This window comes from Gigantopelta aegis, chromosome 3, assembly GCF_016097555.1.
Source record: "Gigantopelta aegis isolate Gae_Host chromosome 3, Gae_host_genome, whole genome shotgun sequence".
Classification (NCBI taxonomy): Eukaryota; Metazoa; Mollusca; class Gastropoda; order Neomphalida; family Peltospiridae; genus Gigantopelta; species Gigantopelta aegis.
The window spans coordinates 52,609,741-52,631,324 of record NC_054701.1 but is presented as its reverse complement, the minus strand read 5'-3'; the positions used below and the strand labels follow the sequence as shown (position 1 = coordinate 52,631,324).

Sequence of the window (21,584 nt, the reverse complement as noted above, 5' to 3'; positions counted from 1 at the left end):
GACATATGGTTAAGGACCACACAGATATTGAGAGAGGAAACCCGCTATCGCCACATCATGGGCTACTCTTTTCGATTAGCAGCAAGGTATCTTTTATATGCACCATCCCACAGACAGGATAACACATACCAAGGCCTTTGATATACCAGTCGTGGTGTACTGGCTGGAGCGAGAAATAGTCCAATGAGCCCACCAATCGGAATCGATCCCAGACCGATCGAGCCTTGTAGATTAATATATATATACATTCTAGCACTTCTTAATTTTCTGGCGCTTTTAGTAAAAATGTTTAGAAGATAATATTTATTTAACTGCTTAGCACTGGCGTGGGAAGCGGGAGTGCACCTTTTTTATCTAGTAGCAGCATATATATATATATATATATATATATATATATATATATATATATATATACTACTCAAAAGAATTTAAGGGTCAAAAATTTATAACCAAATAAGTTTCAAAGTGTATTAGATTGATGATGTAAACTACACCAATTTTTTTTTTTATTGTTCCATATTTACAAAAAAACACAAATAAACGTCACTGTATACAAGAAAGTCACATGACATGCTGTCAAAGTTGAAGGTTGTCAAACATGGATTTTACACATTAGAACATTCGTTTAATAGTGTGTGAACCCACCCCTGGCGCGAATACACTCGACAAATTGTTGCCTCATGCTGTTGATCAGACGTCTGAAGAACTCTTGGGGAATGGCCTGCCACTCTGCCATAAGAAGTTGACCCAGATCATGAAGGTTGCCCGGAGGGGCATGGTTATTCCGAACTCTCCTGCCTAATTCGTCCCAGGCGTACTCTATTGGGGCCAAGTCAGGCGAATATGCTGGCCAATCCATCCTGGCGATACCTTGTTGTCTGAGAAAGTCCGTTACCACCCTGGCGCGGTGGGGTCTGGCATTGTCATCCTGCAGAACTGCCCCGCCGCCAATCTGCTGAAGGCCTGGGAGAACCAACGGCCGGATTATCTCATTTAGATAGCGGATTCCATTCAGATTGCCATCCACCACATAGAGGGGGGTCCTGTGGTGGATAGAGATGCTGTCCCACACCATGACGCTGCCACCACCGAACCGGTGACGTTGTCTAACGTTAACGTCAGCGAAGCGCTCCCCAGGACGTCTGTAGACACGAACCCGACCGTCGTTGAATTGGAGACAAAACCTGGACTCATCAGTGAACATCACTCGACCCCACTGAACACGTTGCCACCGCAGATGAAGTGTGCACCAGTGACGTCTGGCCGTTCTGTGACGTGGTAGGAGTGGTGGTCGAACAGCCTGGCGACGGCAGCGTAGATTATTGGCTCTCAGACAATTGCGTATGGTTTGATCAGACACTCGAGTTCCAGTCGCAGTCCGCAGATTGTCACGTAATCGGCGTGCAGTGGTTGTGCGTTGACGTAGAGCCATATTGGTGATGTAGCGGTCCTCTCTATTTGTAGTGCTTAGGGGTCTTCCCGAACGTGGACGATTTCGAACAGAATTCGTTGCTTGGTACCGTTGCCACAGTCGGCCAACGACACTCTGACTGACACCAAGTCTCAGAGCAACATTTCTTTGCGTATTGCCATCCTGAAGCCAAGCAATAGCCCTTCCTCGATCTTCGATAGTCAGTTGAAGTCGTACCATTGTCGAATTTGGAGTGTGCACCGTACACGAACGCAAGCTCCAATTATACGGAAATTCAGCATTGGGAACATGGAATACACGTGCAAAGCGTGCAAATGAAGCGCTTTGTGAAAAAGCAAGTTATGGGCACTTAGCAGACCTTTCGCTTTCGCCCTAATTTACGTGCAAATGTAAGCATGTTTTCGCCATTAGAACTAGTCGACAGTGTCAATGACAGTGGATTTTAATTCATTTATGGGTTGCTTAGACCCACTTTCATCAAAATGGAACAATACCATGCGTGACATTATGGTCTAGCTAATATAATTGACATTCAGAAAATAATGTCGAAAATATCGTCTGACCCTTAAATTCTTTTGAGTAGTATATATATATATATATATATATATATATATATATATATATATATGTGTGTGTGTGTGTGTGTGTGTGTGTGTGTGCGTGTGTGCGTGCGTGCGCACGTTTTGGCACCTTCCTACGTCACTGGTCAGTGTATACTGCAATCAAACAATCTTTCCTGACAATGTCCTATAAAGTGACCAAATAATTTTTAATATTTGTCGCTGTTCTTCATTCATTATTTATTTTAAAAACAGACACAGCACCCGCTTGGTTAGAAACGCATGTATCATAATTTCCACCAATGCAGTTATCTCACTAAAAACATGACGATTTTCGAACGAGGTGTAATATGAATGGTCTCTTTCGGGAAGGAGTATATTATTCTATTTATTACACCGCACTTCAATAAACAAAAATCGAACAGAATTACTTCCAACATAACTAAACGAGTCATGGAAATGCATATACCTAAAACCGTGGAAGATGATGTTACTTAGCAAAATTATGTCATGTGGTGATCATTTGATTAGCTATTTATCAATGAAAATTTGCATTTCAACGCTACACATCTGTGAATGAAGTTTACACAAACATAACACTACTATAATCGTATTCCCGGCTAAACAAAAGTATTAAAATACATGTATGTATTATGTTAAATTATGCGGTTCACATTAATGATAAGAATCGACAAGAAGTATATTTCCGATAATATATTCATATAATTATATTTAAATCTAAGGGACCATAAGCACACTTTTCGCACGACCATCTATGTGGAGTCATACTATTTGACAGTCGAACCGTTGATCGGATCAAGACCTCTCAAAATACATGGGAGACGGAAAATATCACATGGGTATTACCGCTACCGTGGTGTAATCAAATATATTGCTATTGTACTTAGTCATGCGTTACCTTTAATTCCTGTTTAGCATATAAGAAGCATGTTTTTAACATAATTTTTATGACTTTGTTTAATGTAAACGGACACAAATGGACCTAATTAGGAAAAATCCACGCAAAATGATAAAATATAATATTTGAAAATTATTCAATTCGTTCCACCAGGTTCACATCCTCGTGGTGACCTCTAATTGATTTCATTCTGGATCCTCCACTGATCTAGTATTGCGTTTGGAGTTTGACGGGACCATAATTATAATTGTGTGTCTTCGAATCAGAACCCCGATATGAAAGAAAGAAATGTTTTATTTAACGACGCACTCAACACATTATTTTACGGTTATATGGCGTCAGACATATTGTTAAGGACCACACAGATTTTGAGAGGAAACCCGCTGTCGCCACTACATGGGCTACTCTTCCGATTAGCAGCAAGGGATATTTTATTTGCGCTTCCCACAGGCAGGATAGCACAAACCATGGCCTTTATTGAACCAGTTATGGATCACTGGTCGTTGCAAGTGGTTTACACCTACCCATTGAGCCTTGCGGAGCACTCACTCAGGGTTTGGGGTCGGTATTTGGATTAAAAATCCCATGCCTCGACTGGGATCCGAACCCAGTACCTACCAGCCTGTAGACCGATGGCCTACCACGACGCCACCGAGGCCGGTAAACCCCGATATGATGTTCATAGTCCAGTTAAATTAACGTTTGACACGCAATTTTACGCAATCAAAAGTAAAAAAATTTTTTTTACGAGAAATTACTCTAAACGTGATATAGAAACAACATATTAAAAAAATATCGGAAAATATCGGGGGGCAGGGGGGGGGAGGACATTTTTTCTGAAAGTATATTTATGGGGAAATGATACAATTCGGTCACATATCCTTATATTACTGAAATGTTAAAAAGAAAAGGAAAAAAAAGCATAGGTCACCGAACAAAATGTTGATCCACAGGCCATAAAATTAATAGGTTTATTTTGTTTGTTAGGGCGTTTGTATATTTTTATCTTGAATCATGAACGCTGAACGATAAACATCAAAACATAAAAGAAAACTAAAACAAAAAGACGTTTCATCACATCTTCGAAAAAAATTATTCAAATTGTGTACATTTAACATAATGGAATAAATAAAAAAGGAATAAAAGGTATGAAATTTAACTCTCATATAATATGTATATAAGTACGAGTATTAAGTACCGACAGTGTGTCTAGAAAATTAATAATTGATAACACAGTTGCGGCGTTTTACGGCATGAGCTAAAGCTATGGTCCCATATAGCCTGCGTTGGTATACGATGGGCTACAATGGTAGAATCGTGGAGCATCGTGGAGACCATCCTGCGTCGACGTACGATTTTGTGGCCTCCGAGGGCCATCGTAGGTTGGAAAATCATCTTTTGAAATGTTCAAAAGATGGTACACGATGGTCGACGTCGTAGACCATCGTAGGACCGTCGTACGATGTCGTAAACTATCGTACGACCACGTAGATAACTTTCACCTATCCACAGGTAAATGCCAGACACGTACGATATTGTACGGCATCGTACGATGTCATAGGATATCGTACGACGATCCTGCGAGGACGCAGGATCATCCTGCGTCCTCGTAGCTATTTTGGGGGTAGCTACCTTTGGGGTATATAAACCCCAGCCATCACTTCATCATCATTAATTCGAGCCGACTTGTTCAGAGTGATCATCATGGCGCTGATTCCACTCCAGAGGCTGAGGAGGCGCCAAGAGCAAGATGACGTTGACGTTGACATGATCGCTATAGCTGTTCTGCTGAGAAGGAGTCAAGAACAAGATCAAAGAAGAAGAAGAAGAGAGTTTGGGGTTGGGTAGACTTGGAAAAAACAGTAATACCGAGCTGTACGGCGCCGTCGTCAGACGATTGGTCAGAGTCATCAACCGTGGGGCGCTACCTATCACGCCCAGCGGGGATGTCTTTGTCCTCACTAGCACGAGGCCCTCCAACAAGGAGAAGTTGGCGAGGACCAACTTGTTCCTACTCGTAACGTGGTTTTCCCCGACCCGGACTTCACGTTCTTGCAGCCCCTCCACCTCCCATAATTGCTTCTCTGCGTGGTGTGTCATGTACGTAGATTCTTCCCCACCAGATCTAGCCGAACAAATGTCTTTGCCTTGTCATTCAGCAGCCGCTCCTTCATCTCAAACCTGCTTGAAATCCTTTCTGGTTTTGTCTCAAAAGATTGGGTGTTCCGAAAATCACTCCGCCAGCTCAGTTCTGACACGGATGCCTGGTCTTGGTCTTCATTTTCTTGGCTGGACCGGCCGCTGTTGGTTCCTCATCACCGTCACTGTGCTCTTCACTCTGTTCAGGGTCTCCCCGGTTGTCCCTCTCCGCCTCTGCCCCTCCCTGCTGCATCAAGTCTCGTTCTTTTGGCTCTTCCTCCACAACAGGTGCTGGCTGAAATTTTTGGGTTACCTCGGCTACCACCTAAAGCTATATCATACGATGACGCTCTTCATCGTACGATGGTCGTACGTCGTCGTATGATGGCAATAGCATAATATTTTAGTGTCTACCATCGTGGACCATCGTAGATTTGGGCCATCGTAGCCCATCGTATACCAACGCAGGCTCTATGGGACTATAGATTTACACGTGTTTAGACTAAACGATTAACAACGTAGTCAGACAGACAGACAAATATTTTATTAAAACCTCACCCTGTGTACACAATATTAGTCGCTAATTGGATGAATTTGACCTCTGTTGGCTCTAAAGTCCGAACCACGTTGTTAACAATTACTCTCATACATTTAATTACCAATAAATGTCCTCCACGTTTTGTCTAAACAGAAATCGTGAAAACACAATTACAATGACAAATATTCCACATACTAGATGGCCACCTATATCGACTTCGATAAGATCTCGTAAGACAAAAAACATCGTTGCTGCCATTTCGTGCCATAATTAATAAAATGCTGATTTTTTTTGATTTTTTTTTGGTCTCACTATTTCCCGTGAAATAAGTATGTGAAAAGCAACCAGCCTCCGGGTGCGGGTTAAGGTTTTCGGTGTGTTACCTTGCCCAGGGTTAACCTTTTCGCTTCTGTTTGCTTGTGTCAGTGTTAAAAACACATCACACACCTTAAAAATTAAAGTTTATTTATTTTCATATGTTTTATTGCCTTGCTACTTCATATATCCAATCAACGTAGACCGGCCTCGGTGGCGTAGTGGTTAGGCCATCGGTCTACAGGCTGGTAGGTTCTGGGTTCGGATCCCAGTCGAGGCATTGGATTTTTAATCCAGATACCGACTCCAAACCCTGATTGAGTGCTCCACAAGGCTCAATGGGTAGGTGTAAACCACTTGCACCGACCAGTGATCCATAACTGGTTCAACAAAGGCCATGGTTTGTGCTATCCTGCCTGTGGAAAGCGCAAATAAAAGATCACTCGCTGCTAATCGGAAAGAGTAGCCCATGTAGTGGCGACAGCGGGTTTCCTCTCAAAATATGTGTGGTCCTTAACTATATGTCTGACGCCATATAACCGTAAATAAAATGTGTTGAGTGCGTCGTTAAATAAAACATTTCTTTCTTTCCAATCAACGTAATAGTATAGGTGGCACTACAAATGCCGACTGATCAGTTTATTTGGGTTTTGTTGGTTTTCTCCAGTGACTGTTCTAGGCACCTGTTTTGTGATACGTCCGAAAGCGCACCCATAGCAGATAAAACACCTTTTCCCCAACGGTTAGGGTGCATTCTGGGATATTTAGAAAATTCTCCCGCCAAATATTGATCCATATGGCCTTGGTGCTTCATACAACCGCTGTGTATATTTCCCAGTAATTCAACGTATAATTAACCTACTTTTATATGAAAATAGGACATATACTACTAAATATAGATACATTATTTTGTCGAGTAGAGTTAAGCTGTTCATGGTTTTAATTAAATATTCGGTCTACACAAAGCTTTGTATTTGATCTAGGTATAAAGTATTGTACTTGATCATTGCTCTAAGATTACACGGATTTACAAAAGTAGCTTAAGCGTGCAATTCTTTGTTTGGTTGATAAGCAGAAACGGGTAGCTGTGTTTACACTGTTAATATTGTAAAGTATCGAGTGGACAGCATAAGACCATGCTGATGTTGAGGTCACGTCCTAGACCGAACAGTTGTCGCTGTCTACTAAAAGAGTAACATGGAGGAACCAGATTATAACGACCATGCAGATGTTGAGGTCACATCCTAGACGAAACAGTTGTCGCTATCTACTAAAAGAGTAACATGGAGGAACCAGATTATGACGAAGATCCCGTTCTTCTTAATAACCACATTAAGGTATGTCATTCCACACTGGATAGAAATATATATTTCTGACAACATTCCATACTGGTTTCGGTAATTTAGCAGGGCCGTCGGAGCAGGGTCGTGGTGTGGTGGTGGTGTGGTGGTGGTGCTTTTTCAAAGTTTTTATTATTATTATTGTTTTATTACATATACGGTTTTGACAGGTATCACTGTACTATCCAATTGAAGCATACTTAGTTATATGAGAAGACACTCTCTAATTGTATTACCACTACATGTATATTTAGTTATATGAGAAGACAATCTCTAATTGTATTACCACTACATGTATATTCCGATCTTTTCTCATCACAACCAGTGTCCCACGACTGGTACACCAAAATGCATACAAAAGACCCCAGAATGTTGTGTTTGCGGGTATTAGGTATGGCGGATTTCCTCTCAGACTGTTATTATCTGTGTGGCTTCTACCCATAATGTCCGACGTCAAGATAACCATAATAAACTGTGTTGAGTGGCAAGTCATCAAATAATTTCTTTAACCATAGTCAGACCAACCGCGCAAAATATAGAACAGCGATGCTTAACGAACAAACAGGGCCGTATTAGTGCAAAGGGTAAAATTTTAAGGGGTAGCAAAATCTTGTAAAATTAAAATATGAAATTTCACTTTCCCACTAAGTGGCAGAATCTGCTCTTTATGCCAGATCCATCCATCTCTTAACGACACAACTAGAGCATCGGCTATTGGATGTTAAACGTTTGGTAATTCTGACACATAGTCATCAGAGGAAACACGCTACATTTGTCCTGATTTTCATTTTAACTTATTTTCGTGCGTATATCCAATTACGGTTCAAACACGCTGTCTTGGGCACACACCTGGGTTGTCTGTCCAGGACAGTAGGTTAGTTGTTAGGTGGTTAGTGGTTAGTATGAGAGAAGAGGATGTAGTGGTCTTACACCATCCTATTGAGTCGTTAAAACACGCTCTTGGTGGGAGCCGGTACCGGGCTGCGAATCCTGTATCTACCAGTCTGATGCAGCATGGGATCTTTTATATGCACTTTCCCACAGACAGGAAAGCACATACCACGGCCTTTGACGAGAAAAACCCCAATTAGTTGAATGGATGCACCGAGGTGGTTTGATCCTGCGACGTAATCACTTCAAGCGAGCGCTCAACCGACTGACCGAAATCGTCACAGAACCAAATCGCTTGCATCGAGACACCGTTTCAGTGCTGTGTTCATTGATGGCGGTCAACACTAAATTTCACGATATAGCTATTCAGATCTAAGAGTAGCCTGTTTCAACTCATCTAAATAATAATTCTGGGGTTATAAAATTCAAAAAGTGCAACTGATCATTGTCTGAAAATGGGTAATTTTACTATTTAGATGCCAAGAAATCGCATCTAAAGTTATCTAAATAACAATACAAAAATATTGTTGAGTTATAATACTGTGCAAAATAATCCTTCAAATAGTAAGCAATTTATTGTTAAAAATGGTTAATGTTTCGATTCACACGCTAAGAAAACATGTTAAAATGTTTCCTGGGGAGAAATACGTTTTAAAGGAGAGGACAATTAAGGCATTTGGCCTGGTATGCATATTTAACGATATATAATGCACATTATTGCTTAATATCAACACGTATAATCGTATAGCTAATTAATAAAACGGTTAAATGTGACGGCTATTATATATAACGGGCGCAGCCATTTTGTACCATTTCAGTGAGTACGCCCTCTGGCGAGCTGGTGGTTACGTAATACTTAACGCGTAACGTCAGGAATGAGCCTTAGAACTAGAGAAACACAATCTACCTGGTTTTTGCGGGATGATAAATAGTCATACATTGCAATGTTCTGTAATAATACACATCCTAGTAAGCCAGCAATAAGTATATCTAGCACTATATATATTAGTTTTCAATACAAAATAAAATACCATTGTCAAAGTGGCTACACAACAAGTCGAAATAATTAACAATGTTTTGCCCATGCATTAACCTACGTACTGAAATGATTGGTATATGCTGTTAGTTGCTTCTACCTGTGATTCCTGATTGGCAGGTGTGTATTTGATTGGTAACCAGACGAGCCAATTAATTGTCGCTGTCTAGACACAAAAATACATACCGGTATTGTGGAATATTACCTGTCGCCCCTAAAATTGTAATGGACATGGTTTATTACTGTAAACAGTTCTGTAAAACTATTGATTAAGTAGACTTTTCCAACAAAAACCACAGAACTGACCAATTACGTAGTCCCAAAGAAAAGAAAATTATCACTTGGGTATCGTGGGTTGTCGTTTTTGCTCCAACGTAGCATATCAATAGGCCTAATTTTGTACATTTTTCCTTTGGATTATTTAATAGAGAAAAATACTATAACCCCATTTTGTTCCGTTAATGCAACTTGAAATATATTTAGTTAAATAGTTTATTATAATATTACGTCATTTATGCTGTTTTACAAGTCAGGTTGATCAAAGAGAAGCGCCTTGTCGAAAATTACTGCTTTTGTTTACACTGTACATACAGGAGATGGTCAGGAGCTGACGTCACTTCGCCTCGAGCTATCCCACCGGACGTCACAAAAACGAAACAAAATGGCTGCCCCCAGTTAGCAGGAATAATCATGCGCTTTTATTAACTCTAAAATTACGCGTTTTTCATTTGCTAAAGTGTCAGTATGTGTTGGTGGTCCGGGTATGCATCTTTCCAACACATAAGGCTCTTGTTTGAGTTGACCCTACCTTTAAGCCATCCAATTTGAAAATATTCACGGGGGAGTATTTCCCCGGACCCTCTTAGACGTCTCTGACCCTGAACACTACATCCTCCCCAAAACTACACACACACACACACACACACACACACACACACACACACACACAGCCACAGACACACACACACACACACACACACACACACACACACACACACACATTTAACCGGTGAGATCTTGTGTGTTTAAGGCAAGTAAATGAAAAACTTCTTGGGTTAAAATAGGGCCTTTTGTGCAAAATAATCCTCAAAATAGTTTGAAATTGTTTTTTAAAAATGGCTAATTTTGCGATTCAAATGCCAAGAAAAGGGCTCTAATTTTTTTTTCTTCCAGAGAGCCCCTCCCTGGACCCCCCTAGAAGTCTCGGGAGCTGCGCGCCATCGGATGTAAGACTCTTCTTGTCTTGCTTAATAACGACCCTGGGCCCAATTTCACTAAACAGCGTAAGCCTGATTTTGCACGTAAACGTAAATCTACGACTAAACAACAGTTTTTATAGTTAAAAGTACACATATTTCATTTTCTTTTGTCCGTAAAATGCTTCATCTTCTGTAATGATGTAATTTTCTTCCTGAAATAGATGCCAAACACTTATATAACACGGTATAACTGCAAGTCGCAGACGTAAACTTACGATGTTTTGTGATATAGGCCCCAGATCATTTGATGTCTGGGTCAGTAACTGTTACGTGTTTATAATATATATATTAATACGTTAATATCTTTAGATAAATTTACTTCTATAAACATCAATAATAAGTATGATAAATTCACATTCATTAATACATTGTATATACCTTTCCTGTTGTTTAATAAGAAAAATGAATGAGTAAGGATTGAACATTGTGCAGTTGCCAGTCTGGCGCATGTTCTATGCCGTCTGTGACACAGTACAGTGTTGTGACATTTGATTCAATGCGTTTCATTTTCGACTGGAACCATATTCGCCAGGCCTTGCATCCTAGTATCGCCTCCCACTAAGGTATGGCTCAGTGGGAAAATATAAATAACACTAAGGCCGACGTCTCTCTCAATAACCACTAACGATTGATTGCTTATTAAAAGAGCTCAATCACGGATTTAGTGGGCCTTGTTTTTCTAAATATACATTATAAATGAAACTTACATTCATTTGGAATACCAAACCTAGTTATTGTATGATCCAAAATATTTTAATTGAACTACGATCGAGGGAATTCCATGATACGCTTCATTTTTAAAATTTGGAACTCTTCTTGTGCTGAGACATGAAAAATACGGAAAAACAGACTCGTAGTGATGAGGCTATATATACGACAACCGTATAATGTATTTTTGGATTTTATATAAACGATCGACGTGTATAGAGACTTGGCAAATGAGGGCCGGCTATATACATGGCAAATAATAAAAAAATATATTATTTCATGACGAAAATAACCGCGAATACGCTGAAATAAAATAATAAACAGTCAGAACATGAACTCACCATTTATTGTTGTTGTTGTTGTTATTATTATTAAGCGCGTGTGCGAATTATTTTGACTGATTCGCCAAGTGGTATTTCGGTTTTAATGTATAGCGTAAAAAAAAACTGTGTACTGTTGCATGTTTTGTCGTCCAAAAGTTGGCTAATTATTATTTAACCCAGTTGAATCCAGTTCTACGTGCAGGGACAAGTTCAGTCTGCCGTTTGTGCGTGTGTGCACGCACGTTAATCTTGCATTTTTATAGCCAAAACTCCTCCAGATAAAACACCGCCCCTCTATCCCAAAAAGGTAGTAGTAAGCTAATAATAATAATAATAATAATCAGGGTTTCTGCCAGAGGGTAAAACGGGTATGGCTCCATACCCAAATATTTGGGCAGATATTATTTTTTTAAGTTAACCGTTTGACAAAATTAATGACTCTTATCATTACTGTATGATTTTCTTAACCCTAACCCTAAACCTAACCCATTTTTCTTTCTAGGGGACAGCAGGTGCATGCAGCACACACATTGTAAATATTCAATTCCATAGTGCCATACCCAAAAATGTCTTTCTGGCAGAAACACTGATAGTAGTAGTAGTTGTTGTAGTAGTAGTAGTATTAGTAGTAGTAGTAGTAGTAGTAGTAGTAGTAGTAGTAGTAGTAGTAGTAGTAGTAGTAGTAATAAGAATAATAAGTATATAATTATTGTATTATTATTATTATTATTATTATTATTATTATTACATGTATTATAATGTTGGTAAAATCACGTCGCGATGAGGTGGGGTGGGGTGGGTGGGGGCGGTTGTCACAAAAACATTACATAAATTTAGAAGGGGACCCGGGAGTGGTCTCAGCTTTACTAGCAGCCTATTTAAAAAAATGTATTTTGAGTTTCATTGCCCCTTTCAATTTTGAGCATTTGAAATGTGACTAAATACAGCAAAATAACCTTTTAGTCATATTTATTTGCGGTAAAATTAACTTTTTTTACAAAATTTACGTAAGCAGCCTCAAAATTGCAATTAGTAAAAAAATATTAAGTTCAAGCCCTGTTGTTAGTTTGTGTACTGTCCGTAGTTAGTTTCTCTTTCAGTTAATCTACTTCAGCCGCTGATAATTTGTAAATGTTATTTTTATTTATTTATTTCATCATCATCATCATCATCATCATCATTATTATTATATTATTATTATTATTATTATTATTTATATATTATTATACATTTTTTGTTAGTACTGTAGGGACAATATGACGCTATTTATATATCTGTGGAAAACGTACACAAAAGGGTCCGCTAAATTCATATACTCCCCCATCCCTGTTCAGAAAATGCACTGCCCGTACAGTACTTAGTATGTATTCCTCCTGTTCCAGATGGTTCGGTAATATGGATCAATCAAATACATGTACTTATTTACCGCCTATATACATTTTTGCTGTGAATATAGCCAGCCCTCGTTAGTAGAGACTATAGACACGGCCTTCGTATGTATAGTCACATCGTATCTAAACACCGTCTAGTTCAGAGTATTCTTTAAAAATGTAACAATTCCTATCCCAAGTCAGCTGTTATGGCATATTTTGCATAATAATGAATTTGACAAGGTGGATAATTACGGTGTTTGTGATCCAGATGTTTAAAGTGTTCCGCGTACGACTAACGATAAATTTACCTATAGATGCAAAGGCCTAACTAGTCGGGATTGTCGACGTTTAACATGCTTCTGTTACTAAAATAAATTAATGTATAAGCTTATTATTATTCAGTACATGTTTTTATTATTTTTTAATAACTTATTTTCATTGTTTTTGGTTTTTTCTATTTACCCTACGTCGCAGAGGACGGGCAAGCGTTCTCGTTACACGAGCTTGGTAAATCGTTTTGGCTCTGCAATTATTCGGGGAATGCCCGTCACGTGATTCAAAATAATACGTCACACCTCTGCTCTCCAAATAGCCGTTATTTTTCTCAGAATTATGGACCGTACCCATAATTCAGTTAATTTTATAAAAATATCAATAATAAGTGTGTTATGATGGTTATGTACTTTTAGGTACAAATCAAATGTATATATTGTCATATAATACCTTGTTGGGTCAATAATTAGGTCAACCATCTGTGAGAGAGCGCGTTTAACCCTTCTTCTGGACAGACAGTTCAGACAGCTCTCGTCTGTGTGTCCGGGACTGCGTGTTTGAACATTCATAGGCACGAGCATCAAGTTCAAATTAAAATGTTAGAATAAATAAATGATTGCCAAGCTTATACCTAGGCAGGGGAAGTGCGACACACATTTAAAAAAAATAATAGGTGCATTTCTGTAGCGGAAAGGAATGCGGCACAAAGCATTGTAAATTTGCCACCTCCCCAACCCCAACCCCACTAAAAAAAGAAGAAGAAAACACCAGCAAACAAACCACCCACTTTATTATATTGTTTATTGTTGGTGAAAATTTTACATTCGCGTTTTTTTCCCGTCAGATCTCCGATTCATTAGGGGAAAGTGTCTAAAACGCCCATTGCGCCTAAGACGCCCACTACTAGTTTCGCACGTTTTCCAAAAGATTGATGTTGTAATTACGTCATAAATGTTTTGTCCACGTGTTCTGTGACCTTGTGCAATGCATATTGATAGCTAAAGAAGTAGTGGCACTAACCAAGAAACAGAAATGTAATTTGATACTTTTTCTTACTAGTTTTCCATAATTTCAAAGTGTGATATCTGACAACTTTTTATAGATAGTACATAGCATAAAGGGTGTCCGTCATAAGCAATCTCTTTTGTTTATATCTTTGCAATAAATCAAGTAAAATGAATCTCCATATTTAAGCAACGCTCTTCTAAACTAAAAGCGTGCTTGTGCTCAAAACGCACACCTCTGATGTTCCTAAAACACACAGTGGGTGTGTGTTTTAAGAACAGAGGTGGGCGTTTTATGAACATATTAAGCTGATGTGATTTAATTGTTAATTAGTATTTACATTAACTTTAAATAATTGTTTATCTAAAATCGGTTAAACATAGCCTACTAAACTTAGACGCTGATGACCTGTCTGGACATAACGTGATGGTACCAGAACTCACTGTAGAAAATAAGAAGGCCGTTTTCAGTCTTGAACAGGCTGTTTTAAGTCATGTTCAGTCAGTGGTGGAAATGAGCACACTGTAGTGGGTGTAAGGGGCTCTGGTCACGATATTGGTGTTGTGGAACGGGTTGTAGGAGGGCATGACGTAACCGTGATAGAATGTACACCATTACAAAACTCGCAACAAATCAAACGGCAAATACTAGCACTTTCCCTAATTCCTAAGGCCGAACCACGTAGTAGGAATAAACATGCCCAGGCAGCACAGCTGTTAACTTCGTCCCCATATAAAAACGCATTAACTGAACAAGTTGCATTGAGGGAAAGAGGTATGGAGAGGGGGTCAGGGAGACGAATGACAAGAAGCAAGTCGTATTGGGGCAGCAAGAGTTATGGTATGAGAAAGGAAAAGACTAAAAAGAAAATTAGTCACCAGGGGTGGATCCTTTGCTCTGACAAAGAGTCATAACACGTTTTGGAGCAAGTGTAGGTAAGGGGTATGAAGATGGTAAGGAAGCAACGTCTGTATATTTTTTTTATTTACTGTTAAGAGAAGTACAGTCATCCACCGACAGAGGAATTGGCTACAGTGCCAGTCATGAAGTATGTGGCAATGGGTTTTTTTTTTTTGTGACTTGTGTTGTTAAATCGCAAATGTAGTTATATCTGTAAATATACGACCAGGAAACGTTAAATGTTACAAGTTTTTATTGCTACATGAATTTACAATAAAACGTCTTGTTTACTGAAGTCTAATATGAGTTAAGTTGTTTGAGGGATGAGAGCCTAGAGTGGGCCTTTTGTGACCATTGAAGTAATACAAAATATGATGGGGTGCGTCTTGTGAATAGAGGGGTGCCTCGTGAGAACAGTGTCCACAAAAGGCCCACTTTATGCCTAACCCTATTTTTCTGTCATTATTTAAGAACAGAAAATAATATACACGCAAAATTCCCAGGATCCAAACCTGATTATTAATTAAATCGGTTGTCATAGTATGTGTGGTTATAAACACAGACTTTCGGGATGTACACGTCATCAATGTTAAGGGGGTGCCTTTTAGGCACTTTCCCCTATAATGATTTTCATACAATTTTATAAAGTTTAATTTTCAGAATGAAATATGGATAAAAAGTTATAAAATTTAAAATAACTGAACATCAACTGATAACGCAAACAGGTTTTTTTCTTTCTCAAAAATATCAAACGATAATTAATTAAGAATTGAATAATATATATATATAATGGAAGATTTGTTATAAAGCGGTTAGAGTATGAATTTTGAACTAATTAACATAAGGGAGAGCGTCAAATTATTTAGATTTATCAATTACTATATTAAAATTGAAGTTGTCAAAATTGAATTAGTAAAAAGTGAATGTGAAGACTGACTTGAAAGGGATAAAGTGGTTTCAGTGTTACTGTGTGTGTGTGGATTTCAGAGGAAGTTTGTGATTGTGTTATATTATTATCGGAAAGGACAGGTCGCGTAATTGTGCACGAAGGCGTATGTGTTTTCGCGCGAGTAAGTTGTCGATTTGGTGTTTTTGTCAAATATGACAGAGCTGCGCTCATGTCTCTTTTGATTTGTTGAGCATTCTCTGCTAGAACTTGTAATAGAAGCTTTGTTTTTGTGGCCTGTCATATACACTATATGTCTCAGTTCAAAACCGGAGGTGTTTAAAGCCTGAATTGTCACGGTCACCCACAGTGCAGACGATATTTGGATAAAAATAGAAACGATGGAATCCTCGAGGATTCCGTTGTTGACGTAATTGATAAAACGTAGTTCCGGTAATAACATTCAGTTTTTATTTGTTTAACGAAAAAGTGCAGTTTTCACGTTCATGGAAGAATGAACGTTGGTTTTTTAGATCACGAAATAGCATTGTAAGAAATCCAGACGCCTATTACAAAACAGTAAAATTTTATAGAATGGAATTATTACACGATGAAATGCGCTTACTTTCGAGTCTTTTTCCAACAGTTTGAGATTTCAATTTCAAGTGTCATCAACCGCAACACATTGGACTATTCAATATATGACTATCAAAGAATATCAACAGTCGGAAGGAAATATTTGCAAAAAGAACTTTCGAAGAGATAAGGAAAGGCATTTCATCCTAGAAGAAAAGCTTACTAGTTGTAGTAGAAGAACATCGTATGTTAATCGACCATCGTTTTAGTACGAACAGTAAATGTTGTTTAGTTTCATATAGAATACTAAACGAGATTGGCTGTTATACCATTTTTATGAAATGTCTGAACAGTTTTGATATTAGACGAGTGACATTTGCCATTTTGATAGTCACATGGCACGCGGTCACAATTCGCCTCCTACCACACCCAGTTTGCACGTGCCAGTAATTCAGAAACTGTTGAGTGTTTTGTGTAATGTGATATTTGTGTAATTTAAAAACTGCTGGGTGTCTTGTGTAATGTGATATTTGTGTAATTCAGAAACTGTTGGGTGTCAATGTGTAATGTGATATTTGTGTACTTCAGAAAGCGTTGGGTGTCAATGTATAATGCGATATTTGCGTAATTCAGAAGCTATTGGGTGTCAAATATCACATTACACATTGACACTGTCAATGTGTAATGTGATATTTGTGTAATTTAGAAACTGTTAGGTGTCAATATGTAATGTGATGTTTGTGTAATTCAGAAGCTGTTGGGTGTCTTGTGTAATGTCATATTTGTGTAATTCAGAAGCTGTTGGGTGTCTTGTATAATGTGATATTTGTGTAATTTACAAACTGTTGGGTGTCAATGTGTAATGTGATATTTGTGTAATTCAGAAGCTGTTGGGTGTGTTGTGTAATGTAATATTTGTGTAATTCAGAAGCTGTTGGGTGTGTTGTGTAATGCGATATTTGTATAATTCAGAAGCTGTTGGGTGTCTTGTGTAATGTGATATTTTTGTAATTCAGAAGCTGTTGGGTGTCCTGTGTGTAATGTGATATTTGTGTAATTTAGAAGCTGTTGGATGTCAATGTGTAATATATTTGTGTAATTCAGAAACTGTTGGGTGTCAACGTGTAATGTGATATTTGTGTAATTTAGAAACTGTTGGGTGTCAACGTGTAATGTGATATTTGTGTAATTTAGAAGCTGTTGGGTGTCAATGTGTAATGTGATATTTGTGTAATTTAGAAGCTGTTGGGTGTCTTGTGTAATGTGATATTTGCGTAACTCAAGTAATTTACAAGAGATGTATATGCGATACCAATCCTTGCTTATTAGTTATTCCATTTTGCAGAGGCTCAGTGTGCAGTTGTTAAAATGTCAGATGCGAAGACGAAAATCAACAGGAAGTGCTTTGCAGCTTAACATGAATGGTCGTGTAAGTCTATACATATATATATATATATATATATATATATATATATATATATATATATATATATATATATATATTACTATTATTATTATTGTCCTGTTCAGTTATTTAAAGCCTGAGGTTTTTTTGCTAATATTATATTTAATTCCTATTCAGTATTGGTTTACTCATGAAAACAATCTCAAACCCCAACACATTTTATATATAATCCTGAATCTAAAGAGGGTCCTGTGGTAGCCCTGTGGTAAAACACTCGCCTGATGCGCAGCTTGTCTAGGATCGATCCTCGCTCGTGGGCCCATTGGGCTATTTCTTGTCCCAGCCAATGCACCACGACTGTAATATCAAAGACCGTGCTATGTGCTATTTTTGCAACTGATGGGAAAATGTAGCAGGTTTCCTTTCTAAGATTATATGTCAAAATTACGAAATGTTTGACATCAGCCGATATTTTTACTAGTTTTAATGCAAATGACAACAACAATAGCAACAGCAACACAAACACACACACACACACACACACACACACACACACACACACACACACACACACAAATGTAGGCTACCTAGGCAACTTTCCCCCTAGATCTGGAGCAAAACCTCAAAGTCGGGCAAAAACGATAGAGATATTCGGGAAAAATTTGCTAATCTGAGGCCTTTTTACCATATATTTCCATCATTATACCCGCAAAACTTTTGTAATCCGTGTGTTTCGTTATACGCTATATAGCTGTTTGATAGTAATGCTAATATGAATTTTTTAAAAAGTCGTTTGTTTTATTTAACGACGTCACTAGAGCACATTGATTTTTTTTTATCTTATCATCGGCTATTGGACGTCAAACATATGATCATTCTGATACTGTTTTTTAGAGGAAACCCGCTGTCGCCACATAGGCTACTATTTTACGACAGGCAGCAAGGGATCTTTTATTTGCGCTTCCCACAGGCAGGATAGCACAAGCCATGGCCTTTGTTGAACCAGTTATGGATCACTGGTCAGTGCAAGTGGTGTACACCTATCCGTTTGAGCCTTGCGGAGCACTCACTCAGGGTTTGGAGTCGGTATCTGGATTAAAAATCCCATGCCTCGACTGGGATCCGAACCCAGTACTTGCCAGCCTGTAGACCGATGGCCTAACCACGACGTTACCGAGGCCGGTACTGATATGAATAAATGTTGTTATCCAGATTCGGGCAAAAGCAGCCTCCCCCCCCCCCCCCCCCCCACAAAAATGGGAGCCTGTACGCCTATGCTGCTGCTGCTGTTATATTTATCTTTATCATTATATATCATTTGACATGTATTACAATTATTTCTATTCAACTGATGGGAGCGACATCTAGCGTCTAGCTCAGGCGGTAGAGCGCTTACCTGACGTGCTTGTGTCGTAGGATTGAACCATCTCAATGGACCAATTCTGTGTCTGTTCCCCCTTCCCTACCAGTGTCTCGCGACTGGTATATCAAATGCCGTGGTATGTGCTGTCCTGTCCTTGCTGCTAATGGAAAAATGTAGCGGATTTTCTCTGAGACTACGTGTCAAAAATTACCAAATTGTGACGATAATTAATAAATCAAAGTGCTTCAGTTATGTCATTAAACAAAGCAAACATCAACTTTTCAATTAATTGATCTAAGAAAAGTTTTAGGGTTAAATTGGTATGTCCTATGAATTGTATTTGAGAATTGTATTGATATTATTGTATTTTGATACTTTACGTTTCAGCAGATTGCCGATGAAGATATGCTGTTAAGCTCGGATAACGTGCGAAAATACACCATCGACACCGAGCCTTGTTATCGGGCCGTATGGAGGAACGCATGCGCAGCGATCAACGCTATTTTGTGTGGATGTTTTATCGCTATTGAGTGTGCAAGCGTTTTGGTGGGAATTGTTTTCTTTCACATCTGGTTTATAACTCCCTACAACGTCATTTGTGCAGTGTTAGATCTGAAGCGAAGATGTCTTGTGACTGTTTACAATCTGATCTTAAATCGCTGTGTAAAACCAGTGTCACGAATCACCAGAGTGGCGGGGTACATCCTTTATGGCAAGAGGGATGACAGCACATAGTTTGTGGATATTAATTTTGTGTTGTATCTTTATACTATATTTTTGGCATCCATTAACCGATGATTAATAAACCAACGTGCTCGTGTGGTATCGCTAAACAAAACAAGCAAACTGTACATATCGTTTGTGAACAGTAATATATGTACACAAAATTAAAACCGTTAACTGAGTTAATGTCTTCGTTACATCTGTTTCTTACACACCAGTTGGTGAGAACATCATGAGTTATTTATGATTACACATACTTGTTAACGCATGTACGTGTGTTAACAATTTCAAGACATACGACTGGCTGCTCCTAGGTCACCAATGTCATATGTCCAATAAAAAAACCCCCAGCGCGATGGAAATCGATTAGACTGTGACGTATAGTTAACCTAACAATCATGTGTCTGTGACGCGTAAGGCAGCTGCAAGTGCAACGGCTGTAAATAACTTTTAGTCGAAAAAGATGTTAAAATTTGCTATAAACCTGGTTTTTGAGGATATGTAAGAAATAGAATAATATATTCGTGTCCGTTAGATACCATTTATCTCACAACTCGTTGTTTAAAAACGTACCAAACTCGCTTTCGTTCGTTAGATACATTTCAAAACAACTCGTTGTGAGATAAACGGTATCTAACGGCCACGGTGTTGACTTTAAGCTGCATCCACCGTGAACATCATGCGTTGATTAGTCATTTGTTGTAATTTATTGTATTCTCTAAGTAAGTACAGACAGACAGACATGCACATTCTTTATTTACGTCTCACCTTGTGTACGGATTAAAATTAAAATAAGTTCAACAGTAATAATACAATAATACAGCTATAACAGTACACAAGCCACCAGCGCAGGTTTATCCTAATAGCACGTGCTACGGGACCCGCGCTTCAGGGGGCCCTGCGATGATGTGTACATTTATTTTCTCCAGGTAATTTCCCCCCTCTCCCCAATGGGGTTGCAAAATATATATTCTGGGAAGGGGGAGTCGTAGCCCGAGTACTCTGACTGTAAGAGAGCTAGACGGACATTTGGATATAAACACGCTCTCATTACAGTCAGAGATCAACCTATGTCTTTTTTTGGCAATTCCTGACTACCAAACGGTAGGCAACGAGTCCCGCTCTAATACCACAACAATCCTATGTTTGACGTCAAATACCTTTACATCAATCATTTTCGAGTTAAGTGATACAAAAAAATCCACATATTAATCACTAATACACTTACTACAGAAAGAAACCCGACAGCACCCACATTCAGCTACGCTTCGTGACACTCCGTCGCAACAATTGCAAAGCTCGGCGATCCAGTAGCCGATGATTAATGAATCAATGTGCTTTAGTGTTGTTGTTAAACAAAACAAACTTTTTGGGGTGTTTATCGGGCACTTGTATTATCGTATGAGACGGCCCCTGGAAGACGGAATCGCCGAGTGGGCGATCATGTGACGCTACGTCACGATATAGAATTCTGCTGTCCGAAGTTTGCCGAAGCTTATCTGAATGGTGGTGCTGTCGGGTTTCTTTCTGTAGTGTGTGTATTAGTGATTAATATGTGGGTTTGTTTTTAATCAAGGAACTCGAAAATGATCGATGTAAATGTATATATATTTGACGACA

At 38.7% G+C, this 21,584-nt stretch overlaps 1 protein-coding gene across 1 annotated transcript in view; it reads left to right on the top strand.

Annotated features, from left to right (window-relative positions):
* Positions 1-20,146, top strand: part of LOC121368229 — a 36,669-nt gene extending 16,523 nt beyond the window's left edge. The window contains exons 2-3 of the mRNA XM_041492867.1: positions 17,819-17,902; positions 19,632-20,146. Coding sequence (XP_041348801.1) covers positions 17,819-17,902; positions 19,632-19,976 — 429 coding nt within the window. The 3' untranslated portion in view covers positions 19,977-20,146. The remainder of the gene's footprint in view (positions 1-17,818; positions 17,903-19,631) is intronic.
* Positions 20,147-21,584: the final 1,438 nt, after the last annotated feature.